Genomic DNA, 27,344 nt, shown 5'->3' with positions numbered 1-27,344 from the left:
TACCTGAGGCAATGGTGCTTATAGTGACCTGCCCAAGGTCACTGGAGCTGCAGTGGGATTTGAACCCTGATTTATAGCCCACTGCTCTAACTACTAGGCTACTCCTTCACTTGTTGTTGTTAGATATGAATCAATCCCCATCGCAAACTAACGGGATTATTTTCTAAAGACTTATCGCATGCAAAATCGATTCGGGGCGGAGTTCGGGTGGAGTCGAGGCGGCGAGGGGAGGAGTCGGGTTGGCGAAGAAGCAGACTCGGCGGTGTCTTCGCTGGCGGCGATAAGGTTAATAACGTTATCGTCGCCAGTAGCGCGCCGAATAGCACCACCTTTCACAGTGGCGCTATTCGGTGCGAAAGCCGGCAGCGAAGACACCGCGGTGGTGCGAAGGCTGCGGGCTTTCGCAGGCCCGCCCCCCGTTTTCGCTGGATTCATCATTCAGCAATGATTGATGAATCCAGGCCTAAGTTTGCTACCCTAAGGCAATAATTTCCACACAAGCTTTTTCTTGCTTTTTCTTCTATAGATCTTTTTCCCATCCTTGAAAAAGAAAATTAAATTTTTTTGAGCAAAATATACACCATTTCATATCTCTGCAGGCAAACTAACATGTAAGTGTTTTTTCTATTATTTTTGCCTGAAACAAAAAAAACCCCAAACAAATATTAGGGACAGATGTAACTATTTTTCAAACTGTCCACATCTGGAATGAAACATTATTATTTTGCGGCCTGTGCTGGAATGTTATGTTTCGAACTGGTTAGTTCCGGAGAATAATTTTGGCTGCTCTCATGATTTTAGCTTGCATTGAAAAGCCTTCTGGGACTTGTAACCCTTGTTTTCTTGGCAGAGAAAAATGCGGGAGTTAAACTGAATGTTGTGCAAAGTACAGAAAATAAAGGGAATGAGCCCTCCCTGATGATGTCATCTGGGTGATATAATACAGAAAAGTGTGAAACAAATCCAGCTGTGATAACTTGAGAGTTTTCCCTTAGTGAGTACATTCGGAAGTCAACTCTAAGCAGAGAATAGGTAACCCACTTCTATGTTCATAACAAATATGAAATACTACTATAAAAGCATATTAGAATTGTTTCAATTCTGCCTAGGGCTACCAGTGATAATTAGGTTGATTACGGATTGTAGCTAAGCCTAATAATACACATTCTATAATTAAAGTTAAGTATGAAAAATAGTATTAAAAAAAAGCCACAGGACTTTGAATGATATAACTCCAAAGACATCACCTGTTGCAACCCAATGCCACCTAACACCTTGCTGGGGCATTGGTTCAACAACAGATCAGAACAAAGAGTATCTCTTGCTAAGCTGCTATTATTTAGATTCAGCTGAGCATTGTACAATGTCTGTCTCTGGACCCGTGTGAATAGTTTGAACAAAAAGTAAATATCTCCTTGTGTGTGTCTAACAGACATGCTTTAGAAGCACAATTTATCAAAGTCTTTTCCTATAGACACAGAAGGGAAGAAAAGCCTTAATGAATTACGCCCTAGAAATTGAACAAGTTTGGCACTAGTTTTCAAACAAAGTCTCACAAGTGTTGATGTTGGAGCTCTATTCACATTCCTCAGAACTTCCCTTGGCCAATATTTGCCAAACGGACGAATATTTTATGGAAATGAATCTGCAGAAGCCTTACGCCCAAGGAATCACTTACCCCTTCCATTGGTGCTATGAGCAGGTCGTAGAGTGCTCGCAGTGGAGATTTGTTGAAAGAGCTGTGACTCCTGGGTAAGGAAGCTGCATTGTCCTTCACAGGCGACATGCTGTTACTAAACAGACTGGTCATACTTTGAGAGCTTCTGAGGAAAAAAACAAAAGGATCAAGTTATTAAGCAAGTCACAGAAAATAGTAGGGTTTGTAAATATCATGTAATTGCTTTTGGATTGTTTATTGCCAGAAACATCACAGAAGTTTAAGTAAAAATCAGTATTTTTAATCAGATGAAAGGTAAGCATGAAAAGGGCATGAATTAAACAATAAAACATTGTACAAATCACTTCCTGCAAATGAGTCAACATAAATAATATTACCAGGCTATGTGATTGCAGTACTTATATCGTTAAGTGTTAATATACAGGGCCACTCTTTACTCTTCCGCCCTTCAGAAGTAAAAACATTTTATTAGTACATTACAACAAATTTTGGGCCAGGTGTTTTAAATGAGTGTGCGCGCCCAAATGTACACCCGATTTTATAACATGTGCGCGCTGCAGCGAGCACAGGTTATAAAATCCAGGCTCGGCGCGCGCAAGGGGGTGCACACTTGTGCACCCCCTTGCGCGCGCCGAGCCCAAGGGGAGCCCCGATGACTTTCCCTGTTCCCTCCAAGGCCGCTCCAAAATCGGAGCGGCCTTGGAGGGAACTTTTTTTTCGATCCCCCCCCCACCTTTCCCTCCCTTCCCCTATCTAACCCCCCCCGGCCCTACCTAAATCCCCCCCTACCTTATTTGATGGAGTTACGCCTGCCTGCCCCTGGGACCGCTGCCACGCCCATGGCCCTGCCCCTTTTTCGAAGCCCTGGGACATACGCGCGTCCCGGGCTTGCAAAATAGGCTCACCGCATGCAGGAGTAGGTTTTCGGGGGTTACGCGCGTATATTACACCCGTAACCCTTCGAAAATCTACCCCTTTATATGTAGGAGGGCATAGCACATATTAACATAAGAACATAAGAAATTGCCTTGCTGAGAGAAACAGGTAGCAACTTAATCACTCCCAACTGTAGCAACATGGTCACATCCAAAAAAGAATTCCCTTCACACAGAAAAGGCCTCGATATATCACTCTCTAATCTTCTGCTTAACCACTGGGCTATAATGTAGACAGCAAAATGCATATTCATGCTGTGCACAGTGGGATAGATTTTCAAATGGTTATGCGCGTGATATACGCACATAACCCCCAAAAATCTACCCCTGCACGCATAGGCTCGGCGGCTCGTGCAACCCTCGGGATGCGCGTATGTCCCAGGGCTTTCAAAAATGGGCAGGGCGGGGCGGTCCGGGGGCGGTCCCGAGTTCTCCAGCGCAGTGGCTGTGCCGGGGGATGGCGAGCCAGGCAGGCGTAACTCTGTCAAGGTGGGGGGGGGGGGGGGGGGGGATTTAGGTAGGGCCGGGGGGGGGGGTGGGTTAGAAGGGAGGGAAATCGAAAAAATGTTCCCTCCAAGGCCGTTCCGAAATCCTTGGAGGGAATGGGGAAAGCCATCGGGGCTCCCCTTGGGCTCGGCGCGTGCAAGGTGCAGAAGTGTGCACCCCCTTGCGCGCGCCGACCCTGGATTTTATAAAATGTGCACGGCAGCACTCACATGTTATAAAATTGGGTGTACATTTGTGCGCGCCGGGTAGCGCGCACAAATGTACCCCGCAAGCGTAAGTTTTAAAATCTGGCCCAGTATGTGCAAACACTTGAAACATTAACTTTTTATTCACCAAAGTCACCTTAGCCATACACAAATGCTAGAAGATTCTCTGGCAGGGTGCTAATGACATTCTGATGCTTTATCTATGTTCAGGTCAGGACCACACAGATGCCTACAGCTAGCAATTTGGAAGGAAAAAAGTGTGAGAGCCTTTGAACTCCGTGGCCATTGCATTATGAAGAACTACCAAACCACATAAAAACGCTAACAGCACCATTCAGCAACCGAAGCATTATCTACTAAAATGTCTTGGCCATAAATTCATTCTGTCCCTGCAGGCTGAGAAAGGCTAAAAGTCATAACAATTTTCAACTGGAAAAACAAGGAGGATCTATGGCTGATCTCCAGTGGTCTGGTCTCCGAGCGAGGACGCCTGGTATTGTTAGACCCAGAAATGTCCATACCTTTAAATTGCCTACTTATTCTGAACCCTGGGCACCTTGCATTTTTTGCTCTCACATTAGCTCCATAAATTCTGATCACTTCTAAAAACTAATGGCGTTTTCTTTATATATGTTTTTATGATGTTTTAGAAATGTGAGATGGCTGACAGAGCTAGAAATGGACAAGCCAGAAAATTTGGCATCCAGGTTGAACGAAGGGCTCTAGCTTTGCTTTTACATTCAAACATGAGCCAAGTCAGTTTAATTAACACCGAGCAGTATTATAAAATTTGAAGCAAAAATAAAATACATGTTTGCTAACATTTTTATGACTTTACTTATGACTTTATGACAGAACAGCCAAGCTAAATTGTGCTGAGGGGCCAAAACTCTTCAGCATACTATTAACCATGTATCTTACGTGCTTGATGGCACTGATATGTTTCTGGTCTCTTTGGCATATTCGTCTTAGTCTCCGAGAATGTTCTAACCTCAGGACTATTTATTCATGTATGTTACTATGGGTATGAGTTTTCAATATAAGATAGTTGCCATTTTACAGCTGAAGCATATATCATGAGACACAAGATGGAGGAATAAGCTGTTATCTTGGCCCGTGGGAAGCTTAGTGATAGCTTAAGCAGCTAAGCGGTTAATTAGGCTATGTAGTCACCATCTTAGCAAACCGAACAAGATGGACTCAGAGGAGGAGATGTAGGAATGGAAGAAGGAAGAGATCCCAGATTACTGATGAGAGTGCAGTAACTGTATGTGACCGCTCCTTACCTGCTTTTAAGCATAGACACACAATGAGAGGCGCAGTAAAGGACACCTGCAGCACATGAAGCAATTAGTGAATAGATTATCTGTCCATGTATTTGTATCTAATCTAGTGCAAAGATGCTAGATCTCAGCTAGACCAGTATTCCACAAATAAACTTTTCTAAACATAGTAGAGTAACTAACGGTATTGATTATCTGCTGGGAATGGTTTGGGACATGATACTGGTCACAGGGAACAGAAGTGCTTTTATATTTATAAATTTATAACAGCACTTCAGTTCCCTGTAACCAGTTACTTACTTAGCTGCCAAGAGGTGAGACAATATTACAGATAGGAGGAGCCCCCTCTTTCTTTCATTTCTGTGTATCTTAGCTTTGTCTTTGTTCCTGCTTGTCTCTCTAGTTTCTCGCTTTTCCCCAGCTCAGCTTTTCCATAACTCTTAAGCTGTTCATCACTGATGAAGTTCTTGTACCTTTCTCTTCCATTCCATCTCCCAAATCATCCCCTTTCATTTATTTTTTTTTATCACCCCTTATCTCTAATTTATTTCCCTGTGTCTCTCCTCAACCCTTTAATCTTCCCTACGGTCTTGCCCTCATTTGGCATGGAGGAGTAGCCTAATGGTTAGAGCAGTGGTCTACAAATCAGAGAAACCAGACTTCAGATCCCATTGCCGCTCCTTGTGAGTTTGGGCAAGTCACTTTATCCTCTGATCCCTCAGGTACAAACTCAGATCTAGATTCATTATTTTGCTATGAAAATAGCACCCACAATAAAAAAAAAAAAAGGGGGGGGGAGGGGGCATGGTTAGGCAAATTTTCCTGATACTACATTGGTATTTACTGCAACACATGAAACATTTATCGCACCGCATGTTATTTTCACATCGCACACTGAGTAATCTACCGCAGCCATGTTACCAGCCAAAAGGGTTTTTATCGTGAATGGCGAGAGAGAGAGAGCGAGCATCTCTGTAGAGGCTCACAAAAAAGTTAATTATACCATTGTAAGAGGGATCATTATGAACTCAGGGTGAGGTTTCTGGGGTGGGGTGGGTTCTGGGGGCAGTTTTACATGCACTGTCATACATACGAACAGCACAGTTACCATTAGTGAAGATTTAATGTGATTTGGAGGGATGAAAGGAGAAAGAAGAGTAGATTTCTACCATGCTCTCTCTACCTTTCATCCCTCCAAATCACATTCGGGCTGATACAGTAAAATCACGGGAGAGTGGGCGAGTGCCCGCTCTCCTGTGCATGCGATACATTATCTTAATTTATTTAAATTAGGCCCGGCGGTAAAAAGAGGCGCTAGGGACACTAGCGCGTCCCTAGCGCCTCTTTCTGACGGTAGCAGCGGCTGTCAGTGAGTTTGACAGCTGATGCTCAATTTTGCCGGCGTCGGTTCTCGAGCCCGCTGACAACCATGGGCTCGGAAACCAGACGCTGTCAAAATTGAGCGTCCGGTTTTCGACACGACAGCCGCGGGCCCATTTTAAATTTTGTTTTTTAAATTTTTTATTTTTTTAAACTTTCGGGACTTCCGACTTAATATCACCATGATATTAAGTGGGAGGGTGCACAGAAAAGCAGTTTTTACTGCTTTTCTGGGCACTTTTCCGGTGCCGGCAGAAACTAGCGCCTACCCAAAGGTAGGTGCTAGTTTTTGAAAGCAAAATGTATGGCTTGGCCGCACATTTTGCTTACTGAATCGCGCGGGGGGTTGGACATGCGTTTTGGATGCGCTATTACCCATTACTGAATAAGGGGTAAAGCTAGCGCGTCCAAAACGTGCGTCCAAATGCCGGCTAACAGTGTTGGAGCGCACTGTTAGCCGGCATTTGCACTGTACTGCATCGGTCCGATTACATCTTGACTGATGGTAACTGTGCTGTTGGTACATATGACTGTGCATGTAAAACTGCCCCCCAAAACCCAACCTCACCCTGAGTTCATAATGCCCCCTCTTACACTGGTATAAAAAGTTCAATTATAACTCAGCCTCCACAGAGGCACTTTCTCTCTCTCCCCTCCCCCTCCTGGCATTTGCGATAAATCCTGTTTCGGCCGGTAACGCAGGCACAATGCACAGAAAAAAGTGCAGTTATTTCCAGCATTAAAACCTGCACTGCTCTGCATTACTTTATCCAAGCCACGTTAATCAACCCTCATTTCCATTTACTCTGCCCAAACTCCTCCCACTAGAGTATTCATTTTAAATTTGCACACGCATTTCGCGCTGCGGTATTTATGGTGTGTACGGTGTTAAATACCGGCATTCCTTATTGGGGATAAGGAAATACCAACAGTATCTGAATGTAATCTGCTTTGAAGTGCCGAAAAGCAGACTAAAAAAATGTAAAACCTCTCTTACTGGTCTAACTCCATTGCTCCTCTTTATGTTCCACCTATTTATGCCTACAGCCTCCAATTCAGGGGCTATCAAAAGCCTAAACCCACTTGAACATTTTTGCATTTTGTTGTGTCAGTGAGTCAGATTTGCATGCATTTAAATGAGGTCTTCACTCATCAACACACCATACTCTCATAGCCAAACATGTTTCATTGTGGGACAAAGCCTGTACATATCCAGAAAACAAAACGGAAATCAGGCACCGGCAACTGGAGAAGTCACCACCTGCCTGAGTCAATACTTGGTGGAAGCACTAGCAGCAATTACAGCTGTACTTCGGGTGGGATAGGTCTCCACCAATTTGCACACCTAGATTGTCAATATTAGATAATTCTACTTCACAAAACTGCTCAAGCTTTCTCAAGATCTTTGGGAGCATTGATGGACAGCAATCTTCAAGTCATGCCACAGAATTTCAATTGGATTGAGGTCCAGTCTCTGGGTCACTCCAGGACATTTTGGGGTAGATTTTAAGAGAAGCACACGCGGGGTACATTTGTGCGCGCTACCCGGCGCGCACAAATGTACACCCGATTTTATAACATGCGCGTGCTGCTGCACGCGCATGTTATAAAATCCAGGGTCGGTGCGCGCAAGGGGGTGCACACTAGTGCACCATGCACGCGCCGAGCACTAGGGAGCCCCGATGGCTTTCCCCATTCCCTCTGAGGCTGCTCCGAAATCAGAGGGAACTTTCCTTCCGCTCTCCCCCACCTTCTCCTCCCTTCCCCTATCTAACCCACCCCCCCAGCCCTACCTAAATCCCCCCCTACCTTTGTTTCAGGAGTTATTTGCCTTCCCCTAGCATGGCCTCTGTGCTGGAAGCCTTGGTCCCGCCCCCGGACCGGCACCACGCCCCCCAGCCCCGCCCCCTTCCCACACCTTTTTCAAAGCCCCGGGACATATGTGCGTCCCGGGGCTTGCGCGCCGCGGAGCCTATGCAAAATAGGCTCGGCGTGCGCAGGGGCAGGTTTTCGGGGTTACGCGCATAACCCTTTGAAAATCTACCCCTTAACTTTTTGTTCCTTAGCCACTTGTGCAATTTTGGCTATGTTCTTCAGATTGTCATGCCGAAAGGTGAACTTCCATCCCAAATTCAGGTTTCTTGCAGAGTGCAGCAGGTTTTCCTCAAGGATTTTTCTCCATTCATTGTCCCTTCAGTCTTGACAAGTGTTCCTGCTGATAAGAAACATTCCTACATGTTGCTGCCACCACCAATCTTCACAGTAGGCATGGTTTTTCTCTGGATGGTGTGTAGTGTTCAGTTTACATCAAATGTAATGCTTTGCATTCAGGCCAAAAAGTTTTATTTTAGTGTTGTCATATCACAAAACGTTTTGCCACATGGCTACTGAATGTGTATACTTCAAATGGGATTCAAAGTGGGCTTTCTTGAATAATGGCTTCCTTCTTGCTACTCTACCATATAGGCCAGTTTGGTCGAGAGATTGGCATATTGTTCTCACCGATTTTGACCATGGAAGCCTGTAGCTCTTTCAAGTTGTCATTGTTTTCTTGGTTGCCTTCCTGATCAGTCTCCTTGCTCGGTCATCCAGTTTGGAGGGACAATCTGATCTAGGCAGGGTCTTGATGGTGCAACACACCACCCACTTCTTAATAATTGTTTTGACCATGCTCTGAGTGATATTCACGGACTTTGCAATTCTTTTATACCCATCCACAGATCTGTGCCTTTCTATAACATTGTTATGGGATTCTTTGGAGCTCATGACTGGACTATTGCTTAAGAACATAAGAATTGCCATGCTGGGTCAGACCAAGGCCCATTGAGCCCAATATCATGTCTCTAACAGTAGCCAATGCAGGTCACAAGTACCTGACAGGTCCTATAAAATAGATCTAATTCCTGTTACTCACTCTCAGGATTAGAAAAGGCTTTCTTTAGTCTACCTGGCTAAAAATGTGTTATGGACTTTTCCTCCAGGAACTTGTCCAAACCTCTTTTAAACCCAACTATGCTAGTTGCCTTAATCATTTTCTCTGGCAACAAAATTCACAGCTTGATAGTATGCTGAAGGAAATAGTACTTTCTATGATCCATTTTGAATCTGCTGGTTGTTAGTTTCATGGAGGGAGTGTCTCCTTTTTCAGTATTATTTGAAAGGGTAAATAACCATCCTTTATTTACCTGTTCTACCTCACTCATGTTTTTATAAGCTTCTATCATGTACCCTGTCTCTTTTCCAAGCTTAAGAACCCTAACTGAAAACAAATACTACAAGAACTAAAGACCATGGCAAAACCCAGAAACTGAAGAGACAGAGAAAGCAAGGAACTGAAGAGACAGAGAAAGCCAGACGCAGAAAAGGCCAGGAACTGAAGACAGGAACGCTGGGAGGATGCTGAGGCAACCAATGCTACAGAGACTGTAGGAGACCTGTTACTGAGGCAAGGAGGAGATGCTACAGTGGCCATTTATAGGTCTGCTCCAATGATGTCATCACAGGGCACAGATCCCCTTTTCCTGCCAGGGGCCCTTTAAAGGGAGCATCGTCGGGCATGCACAGAGCTTAGGAGGGCCTGGTGAGAGTGTTGGTGGCGTCCCGCCGCGAAGACTGGCAAGCGGGATCCTACCACGCTGAGGAGCGGTATCTCATTGCACAGGCAGGGGAGGCAGCTTGGAGGAGTTAGAGCAAGGCTGCTGGGGCCCAATCAGACTGGTAAGTGCAGCAGTTTGTGGTAAGAGCCCACGAACCGCCAATCGCAACACAGATTATGAGTAACAGGTTAGTGATTTCATATTTTAGCTCTTTTGGAACACTGGGGTGGATGCCATCCAGTCCTGGTGATGTTATACTCTTTAGTTTGTCAATCTGATCTATTACATCCTCCATTGTCACAGATATTTGTTTGAGTTGCTCAGAATCTCCACCATTAAAGGATATTTCAGGTGTGGGTATGTTCCAATATCCTCCTCCATAAAGACCAAGACAAAGAATTCATTCACTTTTTTTTGCTATTTCCTTATCCTCCCTGAGTACCCCTTTTGCTCCTTGGTCATTTAGGCAATTGGGGGGGGGGGCGAAGTGGGGGGGTAATCCTGCGATAGCTGGCACAATCGCACCTCTGCGGTGCGATCGCTGCTGGCTTTCGCGCCGGCGCGAAACTGGTGGTGATAAGGAATCTTACCTTTCGCCACCAGCGATATGTCCGCAGCGTCGGCCCCCGGTGCCGCCCCAAATCCTCCTCTTCTGGGGCCGACTCCGTCCCGAGCTAGCTATCGCACGCAATGCTCCCTTTAAAGGGCCCACGGCAGGAAAAGGGGATCTGTGCCCTGTGATGACATCATTGGAGCAGGCCTATAAATGGCCACTGTAGCATCTCCTCCTTGCCTCGGTAACAGGTTTCTGTAGCATTAGTTGCGTTAGAGAATGACCCCCTTAGATGCCTAACTGACTCCGTCAATTGCTTCAGGTTTTGAATTTAGTTGAAAACATTTTTATTATAGTTTTTGCCTCATTAACAAGCTTTATGTCATAAGAACATAAGAACATGCCATACTGGGTCAGACCAAGGGTCCATCAAGCCCAGAATCCTGTTTCCAACAGTGGCCAATCGAGGCCATAAGAATCTGGCAATTACCCAAACACTAACTAGATCACATGAAAGATGCCAGTAATAGTAGAGGCTATTCCCTAAGTCAACTTGATTAATAGCAGTTAATGGACTTCTCCTCCAAACCTTTTTTAAACCCAGCTATACTAACTGAACTAACCTCATCCTCTGGCAAATTTCAGAGCTTAATTGTGCATTGACTGAAAAGGAATTTTCTCCGAAAGAGTAAATAACAGATTCACATCTACCTGTTCTAGACCTCTCATGATTTTAAAGACCTCTATCATATCCCCCCTCAGCCATCTCTTCTCCAAGCTGAACAACCCTAACCTCATAGGGGAGCTGTTCCATCCCCTTTATCATTTTGGTTGCCCTTCTCTGTACTTTCTCCAGTGCAACTATATCTTTTTTGAGATGCGGTGACCAGAATTGTACACAGTACTCAAGGTGCGGTCTCACCATGGAGCGATACACAGGCATTTTGACATTTTCTGTTTTATTCACCATTCCTTTCCTAATAATTCCTAACATTCTGTTTGCTTTTTTGACTGCCACAGCACACTGAGCTGATGATTTCAATGTATTATCCACTACGATGCCTAGATCTTTTTCCTGGGTGGTAATTCTTAATATGAAACCTAACATCATGTAACTACAGCATGGGCTATTTTTCCCTGTATGCAACACCTTGCACTTATCCACATTAAATTTCATCTGCCATTTGGATGCCCAATCTTCCAGTCTCACAAGGTCCTCCTGTAATTTATCACAATCCGCTTGTTATTTAACTATGCTGAATGATTTTGTATCATCTGCAAATTTGATAACCTCACTCGTTGTAATCCTTTCCAGATCATTTATAAATATATTGAAAACCACTGGTCCAAGTACAGATCCCTGAGGCACTCCACTGTTTAACCCTTTTCCATTGAGAAAATTGACCATTTAATCCTACTTTCTGTTTCCTGTCTTTTAACCAGTTTGTAACCCACGAAAGGACATTGCCTCCTATCCCATGACTTTTTAGTTTTCTTAGAAGCCTCTCATGAGGGATTTGACAAACGCCTTCTGAAAATCCAAATACACTACATCTACCGGTTCACCTTTATCCACATGTTTATTAAGTCACGTTTTACATCTAACTTGCCAGTGCTTATGCAGTTACCTGTTTTCTTCATTTGGGTCTGCTTTCTATTTTTTGAATGATGCCATTTTAGCTTTCACTGTCTTTACCTCACCATTAAACTATGCTAGTAGTCGTTTGATCTTCCTTTGACATTTTTTAATGCAAGTAATACATTTTTTCTAGGCTTCCAAAATAGCATTTTTAAATTATGTCCACTCCTCATGTAAACTTTTAACCCTTGCAACCGCTCCTTTTAGTATTTTTCTAATTAATTTCATCATTCCATCATAGCCCCCCTTTTTAAAGTTATATGTTGCTGTACTAGTTTCACTTAAATGTCCTCCCCCTAGTGATTATGTCAAATTTAAATTATGATCGCTTTTGCTTAGCAGTCCCTCGTACCAGCTCAGGTGTTCCACTGAGGACTCGATTTAAAGTAGCTACCCTTCTTGTTGGTTCTAGGACTAGCTGCTCCATGAGCAGTCATTTATGGCATCTAGAAACCTATCCTCACTAGCATGTCCTGATAAGATTTACCCAGCAGATACTGGGGTGATTGAGATCTCCCATTATTATTGTTCTAAGTAGTTTTGTTTTTTATTTCAGCTAGCATTTCAAAATCAGTTTCTTCATTTTGGGTCGGTGACTGGTAGTATACATCCACTGCTATACTCTTACCAATCACACATGGAATTTCTATCCATAAGAATTCCACAGTGCATTTTGTTTTTTTCAGGATTTTTCTCATGGTTGACTCTATGCCATCTTTTACATATTGCGCCACCCCCTCTACAAATTCAATCTGCACTATCACATTGCTATAATTTACAACCAGTTTCACAGTTCCCCATTGATTATCCTCCTTCCATTATGTCTCTGAAATACCTATAATGTCTTTATCCCTTGTGCCTTACATTCTAATTCACCAATCTTATTGTTTAGATTTCTGGCATTCACATAAAGACATTTTAAAGTAGTTTTTTATTTGTACTTTCATTTCTCTTTGTATTCACAACTTGCTTGTTAGCAAATGATTCTGGCAGATTAGAGTCATTCACATCTGGGTGCTTTGTCCATATGGGCTACTTCAGCCTGAAACAAAACCTCTCTAATGGGATATTCTAACTTCTTTGTTTTGTAAGTATTTTTGGAAGATACATCATTCTGACCATGTGCTTCCAGTCTAGTTAAAATTAAAAGCTGATCTTTTCAAATGTTAGCATCAGCAGCCTGGTTCCACTCTGATTATGGTAGAGTACATCCCATCTAAATTGGTTCTCCCTTCCTCAGAATATTCCCCCAGTTCCTAATAAATCTCAAAGATTTCTATGTAAAGGAGGCTCTAGAACAAGGGGTCATGGGATGAGGGTGAAAGGGGGTAGACTCAGGAGTAAACATAGGAAATATTTCTTTACAGAGAAGGTAGTGGATGCATGGAACAGCCTCTCAGTGGAGGGAAAACCGGTATACAAATTCAAGAAAGTATGGGATAAATGTGGTGGATCTCTGAATAAGTGATGGTAATTGTAAGGCTAGATAAATTAGTCAGATGGGCAGACTAGATGGGCCATATGGTCTTTTTCTCCCATCATGTTTCAATAAATCAAAACCCCTGCACCATTGTCTCTTCCACACATTGATAAACTAGAGCTCAGCCTGTCTCTGGGTTCCGGAGTGTGGCATAGGAAGCATTTCTAAGAATCCAAACCTGGAGGTTGTGAATTTCAGTTTCCAACCTAACTTTAGCTTCCAAAACCTCCCCTTCTGCACCTACCTATGTCATTGGTACCCACACAGTCGGCTCCTCCCCAGCACTCTTTAAAATCTTATCTAGGTGGTGCATAAGGTTTGCTATCTTTGTACTGGGCAGGCAAGTGACCAAGCAATCATACCCACTCCAGCCACTCAAGTACCTGCATTACTAATGATCAAATCACTCACTGTAATGACCATCTTAACCCTTCTCTCCTGGGCACATAGCCCTGGAGACACATCCTTGGTGGCTTGAAATATACTACTCAACAAAGATAACCAACAGGAACTGCTGAATTTATCCTGTCATCATGTGAATCAATACAATTTAACACATGTGGGACCAGTTTACTTAAGGGTAAATGTTTTAAATGTTATGCATGTAAAAATTAGCATATACATGTGTAAGTAGCCTGAACTTGCATATTACATATTTTATAAAAGTCCAAAATAGGTGGGGAGGGGGGGATTTAGGTAGGGCTTGGGGTGGGTTAGATAGGGGAAGGGAGGGGAAGGTGGGGGGGGGAGCAGAAGAAAAGTTCCCTCTGAGGCCTTGGAGGGAACGTGGAAAGCCATCGGCCTCAGAGGGAATGGAGAAAGCCATCGGGGCTCCCCTAGGGCTCGGCGCGTGCAAGGTGCACAAATGTGCCCCCCCTTGTGTGCGCCGACCCCGGATTTTATAACAAACGCGCGGCGGCACACGCATGTTATAAAATCGGGTGTACATTCGTGCGCGCCGGGTAGCGCGCACAAATGTACCCCACATGCGCTTCTTTAAAAATCTACCCCTAAGGGTAGTAACGGCCGCATCAAGCAAATTACCCCAATGCTTGTTTACCCAGACTGCACAGATCAATGCCTTGTTGGATGATGTCTGAATGTAAATCCTCTTTTCTACATTTCTCCCTGCTGTTGATGTTGAAGCAGACAGCAACGCTGTATATGCATTCAAAGTGAAGTATCAGGCTTAATTGGTTTAGGATAGTAACTGCCGCAATAAGCAAGCTACCTCCATGCTTATTTGTTTACCTAGACTGTGTAGTTCAGTCCTTGTTGGTTGTTGTCTGAATGCAAATCCTCTTTTCCACATTTCCCCCTGCTGTTGAAGCAGAGAGCAATACTGTATATGCATTCAAAGTGATGTATCAGGCTTAATTGGTTTAGGGTAGTAACCGCTGCAATAAGCAAGCTATCCCCATGTTTATCTGTTTACCCAGACTTTGTAGTTCAGTCCTTGTTGGTTGTTGTCTGAATGCAAATCCTCTTTTCCACATTTCCCCTTGCTGTTGAAGCAGAGAGCAATGTTGGAGTTGCATTAACCATGTGAAGGCTTATTGAGTAAGGGTAGTAATCACCAGGTAGTAGCCTTCATTCCAGCAAGCCACCCCCATTGTTCTTCTCTTCATTACCATCTTCTAGCCTTTATGGATCCACAGTGTTTATCCCATGCCCCTTTGAAATCCTTCACAGTTTTAGTCTTCACCACTTCCTCTGGAAGGGCATTCCAGGTATCTACCACCCTCTCCGTGAAGTAATACTTCCTGACATTGGTTCTGAGTCTTCCTCCCTGGCGTTTCAAATCGTGACCCCTAGTTCTACTGATTTTTTTTCCAATGGAATAGGTTTGTTGTTGGCCATGGATCATTAAAACCTTTCAAGTATCTGAAAGTCTGTTTCATATCACCCCTGCTCCTCCTCTCCTCCAGGATATATATATATTTAGGTTCTTCAATCTCTCCTCATAAGTCATTTTATGAAGACCATCCACCTTTTTGGTAGCCCTTCTCTGGACCGCCTCCATCCTGTCTCTGTCCCTTTGGAGATATGGTCTCCAGAACTGAACACAGTACTCCAGGTGAGGCCTCACCAAGACCCTGTACAAGGGGATCATCTCTTCCTTTCTCTTACTAGATATTCCTCTCTCTTTGCAGCCCAGGATTCTTCTGGATTTAGCTATCACCTTGTCACATTGTTTCGCCGACTTCAGATCGTTAGACACTATCACCCTACGGTCTTTCTCCTGCTCCCTGCACATCAGCCCTTCACTCCTCATCAAATAGTTCTTTCAGATTTCCACACCCCATATGCATGACTCTGCACTTCTTGGCATTGAATCTCAACTGCCATATCTTTGCCCACTCTTCCAGCTTCCTTAAATCCTGTCTCATTCTCTACACTCCTTCCGGCGTGTCCACTCTGTTGCAGATCTTAGTGTCATCCGCAAAAAGACAAACCTTACCTTCTATCCTGTCCGCAATGTCGCTCACAAAGATATTGAACAGGACCGGTCCCAACACCAATCCTTGCGACACTCTGCTTAACATTGCTCTCTCTTCAGAGTAAGTTCCATTTACCATCACACATTATCTTCTGTCCATCAACCAGTTTGCAATCCAGGCTACCACCTTGGCACTTACTCCTAAGCTCATTTTATTCACAAGCCTGCTGTGCGGGACCATATCAAAAGCTTTGCTGAAATCCAAGCAGATGACATCGAGCGCTCTTCCTTGATCCAATTCCCTAGTCACCCAATCTGATTTGTCTGACAAGACCTTCCCCTGATGAATCCATGCTACCTCTGGTCCAGCAATTCTTCTGACTGTAGACAGTTCACTATTCTTTCTTTCAGCAGCGACTCCATTACTTTTCCCACCACCAAGGTGAGGCTAACCAGTCTGTAGTTTCCAGCCTCCTCTCTGCTCCCACTCTTGTGAAGTGGGACCACCACCGCTCTTCTCCAATCACTCAGCACCACTCCCATTTCTAGGGATCCATTGAACAGGTCATGCAGAGAACCCACCAGCACATCTCTGAGTTACAAGACACACATAAATTTGCCAACATAGTCGCACAGTTTTATACCTGCTAATTATCTGGTGTAAATGATATTAAAAGTGTTTATTGTACAGTACTGACTGAATGGGAGGTCTGGGTGATCTGGGAGGAGTTCAGGCTGAAGAACCAGTAGAGTCTTGATGACCTGGAGGAGGACAGGGTGAACTGGTACACCAATTGGTAAAACTTGATGCACGCATGTTTTAAAATACACAGACTAATGCGGGTAAGACCCAATTTATTTTTGCGCATAAAATATCGGTGCATATATTTTTAAAATAGGTAGGGAAGTATGTATGTTCAATGCATCAATATGTTTTTTCAATGCATTGCATGTATTCGCGAGTAAGACTACATCTGCGTGTATATTGCGGGGTAGAGATTTGCATATTTTATAAAACATGCGTATATCATTAGCATGGGTTATAAAATACTAGCGTTGATCTGCTAACAGCCATATACACATTTCTATGCTATATGCGCATCTGAAAGTTATCCTCTTATTGTGTGCTTTTGAAGGGGAATGGTTACAACAGAGCTTTAACTATTAAGGTTTCTGATGCTGCAAGCTAATGCTATGTCAATGCATCAGGAGTTTACAAAAAAGTGTGCAGACTGGAAAATGTGAGCTCAGCACAGGCTGAATGCACATTTTAAACCTTGATGGTAACATCGCACAGCCACAGTGAGTTGCTCTAGCAGTGTGGTTGGGGTCCTCCATGCTCTCTGGCCCCAAAAAGAGAGCAGCAGTAGCATTGGCCTTGGCCATGTCCATGTGCTTGGAGGCTCACAAGCCTTCTCCCTCTCCCTCTTTCATCAGTGCCATCTGCTGCTACTCAACAGCTCTGCCCCCTCCCCCGAGTCATAGCACAGAACTCCCAGCTGCCACTACCCAGTACTTGTCTTGAAGTAGGCAGAAAGTGGGGATCCCCTGCTCACAGTGCTTCAGGCACTGTGCCCACTGCAGTAGCTCGCTGAAGACCCACAGCTCGAGAAAGCTGGAGAAGTTGAGATTTGCAGAAGGCCTTGCTGTCCTGCCAGAGCCAGTGCAGCCACAGGCTCATCTTCAGGTAACTGATGCTCTAGGGCCATTTCTGAGTTCTGACACATGCACTGGGAACTTTACTCCACCTCTGACCAGGAGTAAAATCTTCAACGCTAAGGAAATGTGAGTTATGCCGGCACTCCTCTCTGCATTGGGAGACAATAGCTAATGCCTACCTTTGCATGGAATTTCCATGTAAGGACATTAACAAACACACAGTGTGGTGTGCACAGTTTTTGAGTACAAAACACTTTGCTGCATCAACAGTAAAATTTACACTCAACAAATGGGCACACAACTATTGGTAGAACTGTGCGTTCTTCTGAGTGCACCTTATGGCATCAGTCCCTAGAAATGCTACAGAAGTACAAGGGGGGACACTTATCCAGCCAAACTAGTTTATGTTTTTTTCCTACTTTATTTTCTGAGAAAATCTGGAATATATTTTTCACCTAGCAGTTGTGGATAGGATGTGATGCATTTTACTTCCAGGTTATAAGGCAACAAAAGGTGAACATTTTGGAAGGGGATGAAGATTTTCTATAGTTACTGTACCTATGTTTCTTCTGTTATGTTATGGGTATGGATGTGAACCCTGGCCGAGGTGAGAGGTGCCTCTGCCCACAGGGCTCCTCCCTGTGGGCCTCACCGCCAGTAGGTGTGGTCTCAGGAGCTAGGACACAGCTGTAAGTAGACTTTATTAGAGAAGAGTGAGAGCGCATAACCCAAGGATCAGGAAATACAATATAAGGTGTAGTTCTTGAGCAGAACCCATGGAGCAGGTAATGCAGTCAAAGTACAGTTCTTGAGCTGAGGATAATCCCAGGGTGAACCTCAGAAGGAATGATCCGGTAGTGGCCTGCAGAGCGGGGCATGCCAGACAGTCTTCTCAGTAGTGTAGCAAATAACTCAAGTGTGCAGATCTGGTAGTAGCCCGCAGCGCGGGGTACATCGAGGATGATTGGACGATGATGATGGTATTGAGGTAGTCTGAAGTCCTGGAGCTCAGTAGGTACTTTAAGGATAGAAGAACAATTATCCTGCAGCACAGGATAAGGTGAAGCGACTCCTGCTGGTGAGGACATGGTAGTGGCCCGAGGCACGGGGTACACCGTGGGGAATCCCAGCGAGGCTTGGTAAAGATGAAGCGAAGAGGTAACTCACGAGGAAAGGTTCCCAGAGATCAAGGCAGGTAGGCCCTCCGAGGAGCGGATAGCCTAGAAATGCGGAAGAGCTCCCGAGGAGCAGGTACTCAAAGCGTTCACACACCGAGACAGGAACAGGAACCGGAAGTCCAAGGAGAAGCGGATTCAACAATGAGATGAACTCCTTGCTAACTCGTCTGAGTGCAGAGCCAGTCAGCTTAAATATAACAAGGCGGTGACGTCATGCGGAGGGGACACCCCTGAGGTTCCCGCCATGACATGTATTAAAGATGGCCCGTGCGCATGCGCTAGTTGACTCCAGGAACAAGATGGCGGTCGGCATCATCCATGCCATCCCGGGGACGCCAGGGAGGTTGGCGTTCGCTGGCGGAGGCCGCCATTCTTCCAAGTATTGATGAGGTAGCAAGAAAAGAGGTGAGCATGAGAGGTCATAGCCGTCTGCGACCGATGGGCTCAACATCTTCTCTCTCCACCCCCCACTGCTCCGCCTCCCAGCTCCCCTTTCTGGTTTCTATTCCTCTCAATCTCTCCCTTCCCCTGTCATTTCCTTTCCCCTTCCTCCTCCACCCTTTCTAGCTCCTCTTCCAGTCCAGAGCATTGTGAATAAGTAGGAAAGATGGAGCTCCTTCAGGGAATTGCTGCACTCTCCTATTGCCTTGTATTATCACTCTGCTCTGGGCCAGCGGGGTTGGGGGGGAGAGGGGAAGAGAGGAGCTGAAAACGATGGGGAGTAGCAGATGACAAAGGCAATGAGAATACAACTGGCTCAGGTCTTCTTGGACTTGGTCATGTGAGGATGGGAAGCTGAGTAACAGCCAAGTGTTGGGCTTGAGCCTTTCATGTCTAGCCCTGTTCTAGAAACTGATTCTACTCTTCAAAAGAAAATTGTATTTTTATTCCACTGTACATTATTTAGAAACTATACTTAGCAATACTCACCATATTTCAAGTGAGAATTTCATTGCTGAGCCATTTATTTATAAATCCCTTAAGCGATTCACCTAGGAGTTTCCTGTATCCTTGAAGGAAACTATGTGAATGCTGTCAACCATGGTGGCTGCACCGCAATCGGCATTCTGTACCTCAAGGTCCTAAATCCAGCAAGCTCTCCAGTGTCTTGATGTTCTGCTGCTTCTGGCTGCTCTGACTAAGGGCCCACACCTACTTAGCAGCTTTATGGACCCAGCACCCAGGATTTCCTGTGATACACCCTGATGACATCATCACTGCTCTGATATAAAAGGAAGCTCAGTCCTTTCAGCAGATGCTTGAGCAACAGTGATGTGCAGTCAGAGCCTTCAACATATTCAGTGAATCTCTAGCCCTAATCAAAAATTTTATTTTTTTTTTGCTTTTTTAAGCCCAGTAGGGCCACCATGGACCCCATCCTGCTGCAACCTGAAGAAAAGCCCAGTGGAGCCATGGTAGACCCTATCCCACCATGCCCTGAAGAGAGGGACAGCCCAAAGGATATGTGTGTATGTGAATGCAAATGAGAGCCTGTATGCCTCTGTGTGTGTGTGTATGCATGTGTATGTGTGTGTGTATATGTATGAGCCGGTGTGCATTTGTGAGAGCATGGATGTGTGTATGAGATAGGGAGTGTGTGAGAGAATGTGTGTGAGTGTGTGTGTGTGTGAGAGAGAGAGAGAGAGAGAGAATGTGTGAGAGAGAGAGTGTCTGTGAGTGTAGAGAGAGCCTGTGTGCATGTGTGTGTGAGGGAGAGAGAGAAAGGGTGTGCGTGTATTTATTTAAAATATTTATAAACTGCGTATAATTACAAAACAAACTGTCATAAGGGAGAGAGAGCTTGTATATGCGAGAGAGAGGGAATTTGTGTCAGAGCAAGGGTGTGTATATGAGAAAGGGAGTGTGTGTGTGCGTTTGTGTGTGAATGAAAGAGAATAAAGTTTATGCAGCCACCCCTCCCTCAATCTACAAAGATCCCAGGTATGGAAAGCAGGGGAGTTTTTAATCCTTATTAGTTTTATTGGGTTTGATGTTTCTGCTGTATTGAAATATTTTATTGGTGTTTTGGGAAATGTAAAATATTGTTTAAATTATTGGAAGTTCTATTGATCAGATGTTTTGAAATTATCTATTCCTTTTATTAGTAAGAATGAGCATGTGTGTGTGTGAGAAAGAAGCAGCATGTGTGAACATGAGTGTGTATGTGAGTATGAGTATTAAAGTGTGTATATGAGAGAAAAAGGAGAAAGTTTGTGCACCCCTCCTCACCCCACTAATTCACAATGGGGTAGATTTTAAAAAAGAGCGCGATCGCGTACTTTTGTTCGCGCAGCAGGCGCAAACAAAAGTACGCTGGATTTTATAAGATACGCGCATAGCCGCGCGTATCTTATAAAATCCTGGATCGGCGCGCGCAAGGCTGCCGATTTTGGGCAGCCTCCGTTCCCTCCGAGGCCGCTCCGAAATTGGAGCGGCCTCGGAGGGAACTTTCTTTCGCCCTCCCCTCACCTTCCCCTACCTAACCCACCCCCCCGGCCCTACCTAAACCCCCCCTTACCTTTGTCCCTCGATTTACGCCTGCTAGAAGCGGACTGCTGGCGCGCCGTCATCCGACCCGGGGGCATGGTCCGGAGGCCTGGACCATGCCCCCGGGCCGACGCCATGCCCTCGGTCCTGCCCCCGAAACGCCGCGTCATTCGGCCCCGCCCCTACACGCCCCCTTAAAAAACCCCGGGACCTACGCGCGTCCCGGGGCTCTGCACGCGCCGGCAGCCTATGCAAAATAGGCGCGCCGGCGCGCGAGGGCCCTGCTCGCGTAAATCCGGGCGGATTTACGCGAGCAGGGCTTTTAAAATCCGCCCGAATATTCTCAAGGTAAATGTAAATCAAAAGATTCCAGGTATGAAAAGCTGGGGATTCTTTTGCCTTATTCATTTTAATTATTGGGTGCTATTTCATATGTATGCTGTTTTGAAATATTTTATTGGTATTTATGAAATTTTAATAAAATTGTATTAATTTTTAATTATTGGATATTCTATTCAACAGCTGTTTTGAAATATTTGTTCTTTTAATTAGTATGGTTTTACTATTGCTTAGTATTCCTTGATTTTATTGTTTGCTGTTTTAAGAGGAATGGTAATGTTTCTGACTTATTGCAGTTTCCAGTTCAGATTTTGTTTATACATTTGTATTTTTGTTTTATGTTCTCTTTATTCTGTATTTGGTGAGGGTCTGTCCATGTTCTGCTACTATGCAGGTTCTATGTAGGAATCTATAGCAGCCTGTCTTTTGCTGTTTTCTGAATAGGAGGTGTAGTGGTGTTTTAGGGCCTGATGAAATATTTGCAGTATTGAATTTTCATAGGTAGGGTTGTTATTGTTAGATTGCTGGCAGTTAGTGCTGTTTTGGTATGGATGGTTTACTATATTGTAATTGCAATTCAGTTTATCCAGGGCCAAGCCCACAACCAACATTATTAAAATAGGCCTAATACTATACAGGTTCTAGGTGACGTTTTTTTCCCTTTTATCTGCATGGTTTTCTGGTTGGCACCACAGAGGTGCATGTAATATAATATACATGTTGTAATATTTTTACCTCTGAAGACTATACTTTGAATGTCCGTTGTTTCATGTAAGATATGTTATTAGGAAAGGACCTAGGATGGAGCTGCAGGCAGGGGAGCATCTAGAAGAGCATGAAGACTATGGGATTAAATAATTACAATTAAAATGAAACGAAAGAAAGCTAAATATCATTTTATGTTGCTTTTTTTCATTTGCAAAGCAATACAATACTCAGATCTTTCCAGATTTATGCCATAGACACACCACCAGAAAAATGTCAATCTCACTTATTGGGTCAGTTAATCTCACTCTTTGGGAAAGAAGGAAAGGGAAAGTTAGGTGATTATGCCATGAAGTGGGGAGGAGGAGGAGGGGAAAGGAATGTGTTAATTTGGGGGAGAGGAGGAGAAGGGGGAAGAGGAAGAGAAGGTGATATGCATTTACTGAATTCCTTACTTTGAGCAAGAGGTTTGGATCCCCGAGTTCCTGTGCACTGTTGTTCTTGATCCTGACTTTTTCTGAGATCCTGCCTAATTCCTGACTCTTCTTTCACCTGCTACCTCCCTGACCTCTGCTTGCCTCTTGTTGCTGTATGAAGTCTGCTTGCCCTGACCTCTTGCATGTGCTATTCATGACTTTCTTTTATCTCAAGCCATTCTAGATCTACTCCAATCTGGCTTTTGCCCTCTACATTCCACAGAAACTACTCTTGCCAAAGTTTTCAGTGACCTCTTTGTGGCCAAGGCCATGGGCCTCCTTGACCTATCAGCTGCTTTTGATGCAGTTGATCACTATCTATTCTTTTAGAGACTCTATTCAACTGGAATTCAAGGTTCTGCTCTATCTTGGTTTTCTTCTTACCTCTCCCATCAGACTTTTACCATATCCTCTGGTGATCCTTCCTCCACCACTATTCTTCTATTGGTCGAAGTGCCTCAGGAATCTTTCCTGGACCCTCTTCTCTTTTCTATCATCTGTGCTCTGATCTCCTTCCATAGCTTTCAGTACCACTTTTATGCTGACGACTCCCAGATCTACCTCTCTACACCAGAAATCAAGTCCCAAATTTCAGCCTAATTTCTGACAACACTGCCTGAATGTCCCACCACCACCTTAAACTTAGAATGGCCAAGAAGGAACTTCTTGGTTTCCTCTCCAAACACATTTCTTCTCTTCCTTTTTTTCCTGCATTTTGCTTGAGTTGTTTTTCAGGCCCAGTCAGAGCAGGTAGGCAAAACTTGCCTGATGGTCCTGACCAGGGTAGGGAGGGGTTTCCTTAAGCAGTCCACTTCCTGGCTGGTTAGGATTTTCCCTCTGGGTCTATTTTTGAGTTTAAGATTTTAAGTGGAAGGAGACTTGTGAGAGCCTGTACACCACCTGGGTTCAGGGCACAGGGAACCCTGTGTCTGAAGCTGTGCAGGCTAGGGAAGACTTGCCCTCCATACCCCCCATGAGGACAGGGGTAACAGTGACCTACTGCAAGGAGGAACGCTGGAGTTAAATTTGGTTAGGGATAAAAAACTGAGTTCAAGATCCAGGAGGAAGTTTTGGCTGCCTTTCCTTCCTGTTTGAAACAAAGAAAGCTGCTTCCTGCAAGGGGACCCCTTCCTATCAGTGATCCAGAAAGAATAAATTAAGAAACTGTGTAAGAACCAAGGAGATCTAACCATTAGGGAAATAAAAAATCACTGTGGACATCTTTCTGGTGTTTTCACTACCCTGGGAGAGAGATGATTTATTCTTTGTGCCATAGACTCTTTTCCATTTTCCAGATTGGAAAGGGTTTTTTGACCAAGCTAAAGAGACCCTGCCCAACTGAGAACTCCACTTAACCAAACCCTGGCAAGTGGATGTTTCCCTGGCTCTGGTATGTGAGTCCTGCACAGATAGAGTGAAGAGACTGTAAGAAAAGAAAACAAGAGAATTCTATGGTGCTGCAGTTTGAGTTACTGTGTCATTCATCATTTGTGTTTGAACATTAAAGACTTTAATTTTAGATACTAAAATTTGTATCTCCAGAGTATTTCTTTCACACTCACTGCACCCACCAGGAGGATAAGTCCCCTCTCCCAAGGGAACATAAAGGACACCCCTGTCACATTGGGCCCTGGAAGAAAATCTTCCCCCCACCTATAAAGGATTCGGCCTGAGAAGTAAGAGGTTGTGAAAGAGCTAGCTGGTTCCAGCACCGAAGAGAAATAACATCTTTTAGGGCCTCACCCATGCGGGATACGCACACTGGGGAGGGGTTACATCTATAATACACTTCACACAGATTCTTGATTGGCATGTATGTTTGACTTGACTAGACTGTAAACTCCCCAGAGCAGGGACTGTTTCTTATGTGTACATGTACGATGCTATGTATGTCTAGAAGCACTTTAGATATGATAAATAGTAGTATTAGTAGTAGTAAGTCACCAATCACATCATATGAAGCAGATGCAAATGACAGCATTAAGTGACTGTTGTCACAAAATGTGAACCATACCAACACTAGTCTGTGATGGCATTTGTGATGCTTCTAAATATGACCTCTCAGGGATACAGGAAAGCCACAAGAGAAAAGATTTAAGAACATAAGAACATGCCATACTGGATCAGACCAAGGGTCCATCAAGCCCAGCATCCTGTTTCCAACAGTGGCCAATCCAGGCCATAAGAACCTGGCAAGTACCGAAAAGCTAAGTCTATCCCATGTTACTGCTGCTAGCAGTAGCAGTGGCTATTTTCGAAGTCAACTTAATTAATAGCAGGTAATGGACTTCTCCTCCAAGAACTTATCCAATCCTTTTTTAAACACAGCTATACTAACTGCACTAACCACATCCTCTGGCAACAAATTCCAGAGCTTAATTGTGCATTGAGTGAAGAAGAACTTTCTCACATTAGTTTTAAATGTGCCACATGCTAACTTCATGGAGTGCCCCCTAGTCTTTCTATTATCTGAAAGACTAAATAACAGATTCACATTTACCTGTTCTAGACCTCTCATGATTTTAAACACCGCTATCATATTCCCCCTCAGCCGTCTCTTCTCCAAGCTGAAAAGTCCTAAACTCTTTAGTCTTTCCTCATAGGGGAGTTGTTCCATTCCCCTTATCATTTTGGTCGCCCTTCTCTGTACCTTCTCCATTGCAATTATATCTTTTTTGAGATGCGGTGACCAGAATTGTACACAGTATTCAAGGTGTGGTCTCACCATGGAGCGATACAGAGGCATTATGACATTTTCCGTTTTATTCACCATTCCCTTTCTAATAATTCCTAACATTCCTTATTTTTCTATAAGCAAAGTATACCTTTCTGATAAATACAATGCTGATTTTTAGGTAATCTGTAGAGTTATGCAGCAGTCTGAATCCCCGTCCCCCCCCATCCACCCTGAAGCCATGGATGACATAGGTTGCCTAAAATATTAAATAGCTAGTACAGCATGTGCTGTGTATAATTCTGAAATATTACACAGTCATGAGGAATGCATTTTATATGCAACTGTTCAGCATAGAAATCAGTGCTTTTATGCTCAATAAACTGAATACAATTTACAACATGGTTCAAGGTCATAGGAAACAAGATAAACCAGCCCTGGTTTTAATCTTCTACTCTGCAGTACAAATGTTGACAAGTTTTAGAGGAAAGGAATATTGGCGGATATAACAACACTGCACATTAAGTAAAGTGCTAGTGCAGTGATTCTAAGCCAAGCGTCTGGAAGGAATTTTTGTTGTTGTAGAATTAGCTACACAGTGTTGGGAAATGTTTCCATTTTCCCCTGGATTATGATAGATCGAGATCTGTCAGCCATAACCCCCATTTTCCTGTGGCAGCTGAGGTTCCAATTCTACATCAAGGCTTAAAAAAATATTCTGCGAAAGGCTTGCACAGATTAGACTGTTAAATATTATACATTTTATTTTATAAAAATGAAATTGTTTTCCAACTTCTCTTTTGTGGCTGGGTAATTTACTTTACTATTTTTTTTCCTCTCGGGTGGTTGGAAAGGGATCGGTGCAGGGAGGAAAAAGAATATTGGGGATGCGGAGAGGGAACCTGGGGATAAGGGAGGAGAGGATGAAACGTGGGGAGAGAAGGGGGAGGAAAAGATCAGATCAGAATTGGGGGGAGGATCGGAGATCGAGGGATATAAGACCAGAGAGGGAGAAGGAAGAAGTATTCCCTCCCTCTCTCACATCCTCCCCCTCACAGATACACACTCCCTAGCACCAAGCCCCTTTCTCTCAACACATACCCCTGATTCTATTCCTCCCTCTCTCACAACATATCCCCTATCTTTCTCACATAAATACCCACACCATCTGTCCCCTATCCCTTCTCATCCACCATCACCCACACTAATTCTGCCCTTTCCTTTCTACTAATTCTCATCCTCTCCCCCTGCTGTTTCCTCCTCATTCTGATTGGCTATCATTCGGAGGAAAACAGTGGAATATATGGGTAGGATTCAGGATTCGCACATGACATGCTCCAAAAAAGAACCATGGTCTGTGGTCCCCTGCTGAGGACTGGTGCTAAGATCACAGACAGACTGTGGCATATGAATAAAATCAAGGAAACGTCGCTGGGTAACTGTGAATGAAGACTCATGGTGCTATAGTTCATTAGCGCATATTCCAGTTGAGCTTGAGCACTGAAGAAGCAGGAGGAGCACCCTGAGAACACACACACAATAAAAATATATTCTGTCCCATTGGCCAGTTGTTAATGCTATATTCTCATTCATAGATTATTTACCTTTTGATACGTGCTAGGAGTGTGCATTCGTTTTTGACATATTGGCATCCGCAACGTATATGTCCCTATTCGTTGTATTCATGGGGTCATGAAACATATGGCGAACCCCCACGAATACAACGTATCTAATGAATAAACCTCCCCACCCTCCTGACCCCCCCAAGACTTACCAAAAGTCCCTGGTGGTCCAGCGGGGGTCCTGGCACGATCTCCTGCACTCGGGCTGTCGGCTGCCGGTATTCAAAATGACGCCGATAGCCTTTGCCCTCACTATGTCACAGGGGCTACCGGTGCCATTGGTCGGTGCCTGTCACATGGTAGGAGCAATGGACAGCCAGCGCCATCTTGTGCTCCTACCATGTGACAGAGGCTGACCAATGGCACCGGTAGCCCCTGTGACATAGTAAGGGCAAAGGCTATCGGCACCATTTTGAATACCGGCAGCCGACGGCCCGAGTGCAGGAGATCGCGCCAGGACCCCCGCTGGACCACCAGGGACTATTGGTAAGTCTTGTGGGGGTCAGG

At 44.4% G+C, this 27,344-nt stretch overlaps 1 protein-coding gene across 2 annotated transcripts in view; it reads right to left on the bottom strand.

The window, feature by feature from the left end:
- Positions 1–27,344, bottom strand: part of TTC28 (tetratricopeptide repeat domain 28) — a 2,190,403-nt gene that overhangs the window by 152,308 nt on the left and 2,010,751 nt on the right. For both annotated transcript variants that reach the window (XM_029572102.1, XM_029572103.1), the window contains exon 14: positions 1,679–1,823. In XM_029572102.1, the coding sequence (XP_029427962.1) occupies positions 1,679–1,823 (145 nt within the window). The remainder of the gene's footprint in view (positions 1–1,678; positions 1,824–27,344) is intronic.

Source organism: Rhinatrema bivittatum, chromosome 11 (assembly GCF_901001135.1).
Source record: "Rhinatrema bivittatum chromosome 11, aRhiBiv1.1, whole genome shotgun sequence".
NCBI classification, from domain to species: domain Eukaryota; kingdom Metazoa; phylum Chordata; class Amphibia; order Gymnophiona; family Rhinatrematidae; genus Rhinatrema; species Rhinatrema bivittatum.
This window is presented reverse-complemented; position numbering and strand designations above follow the sequence as displayed.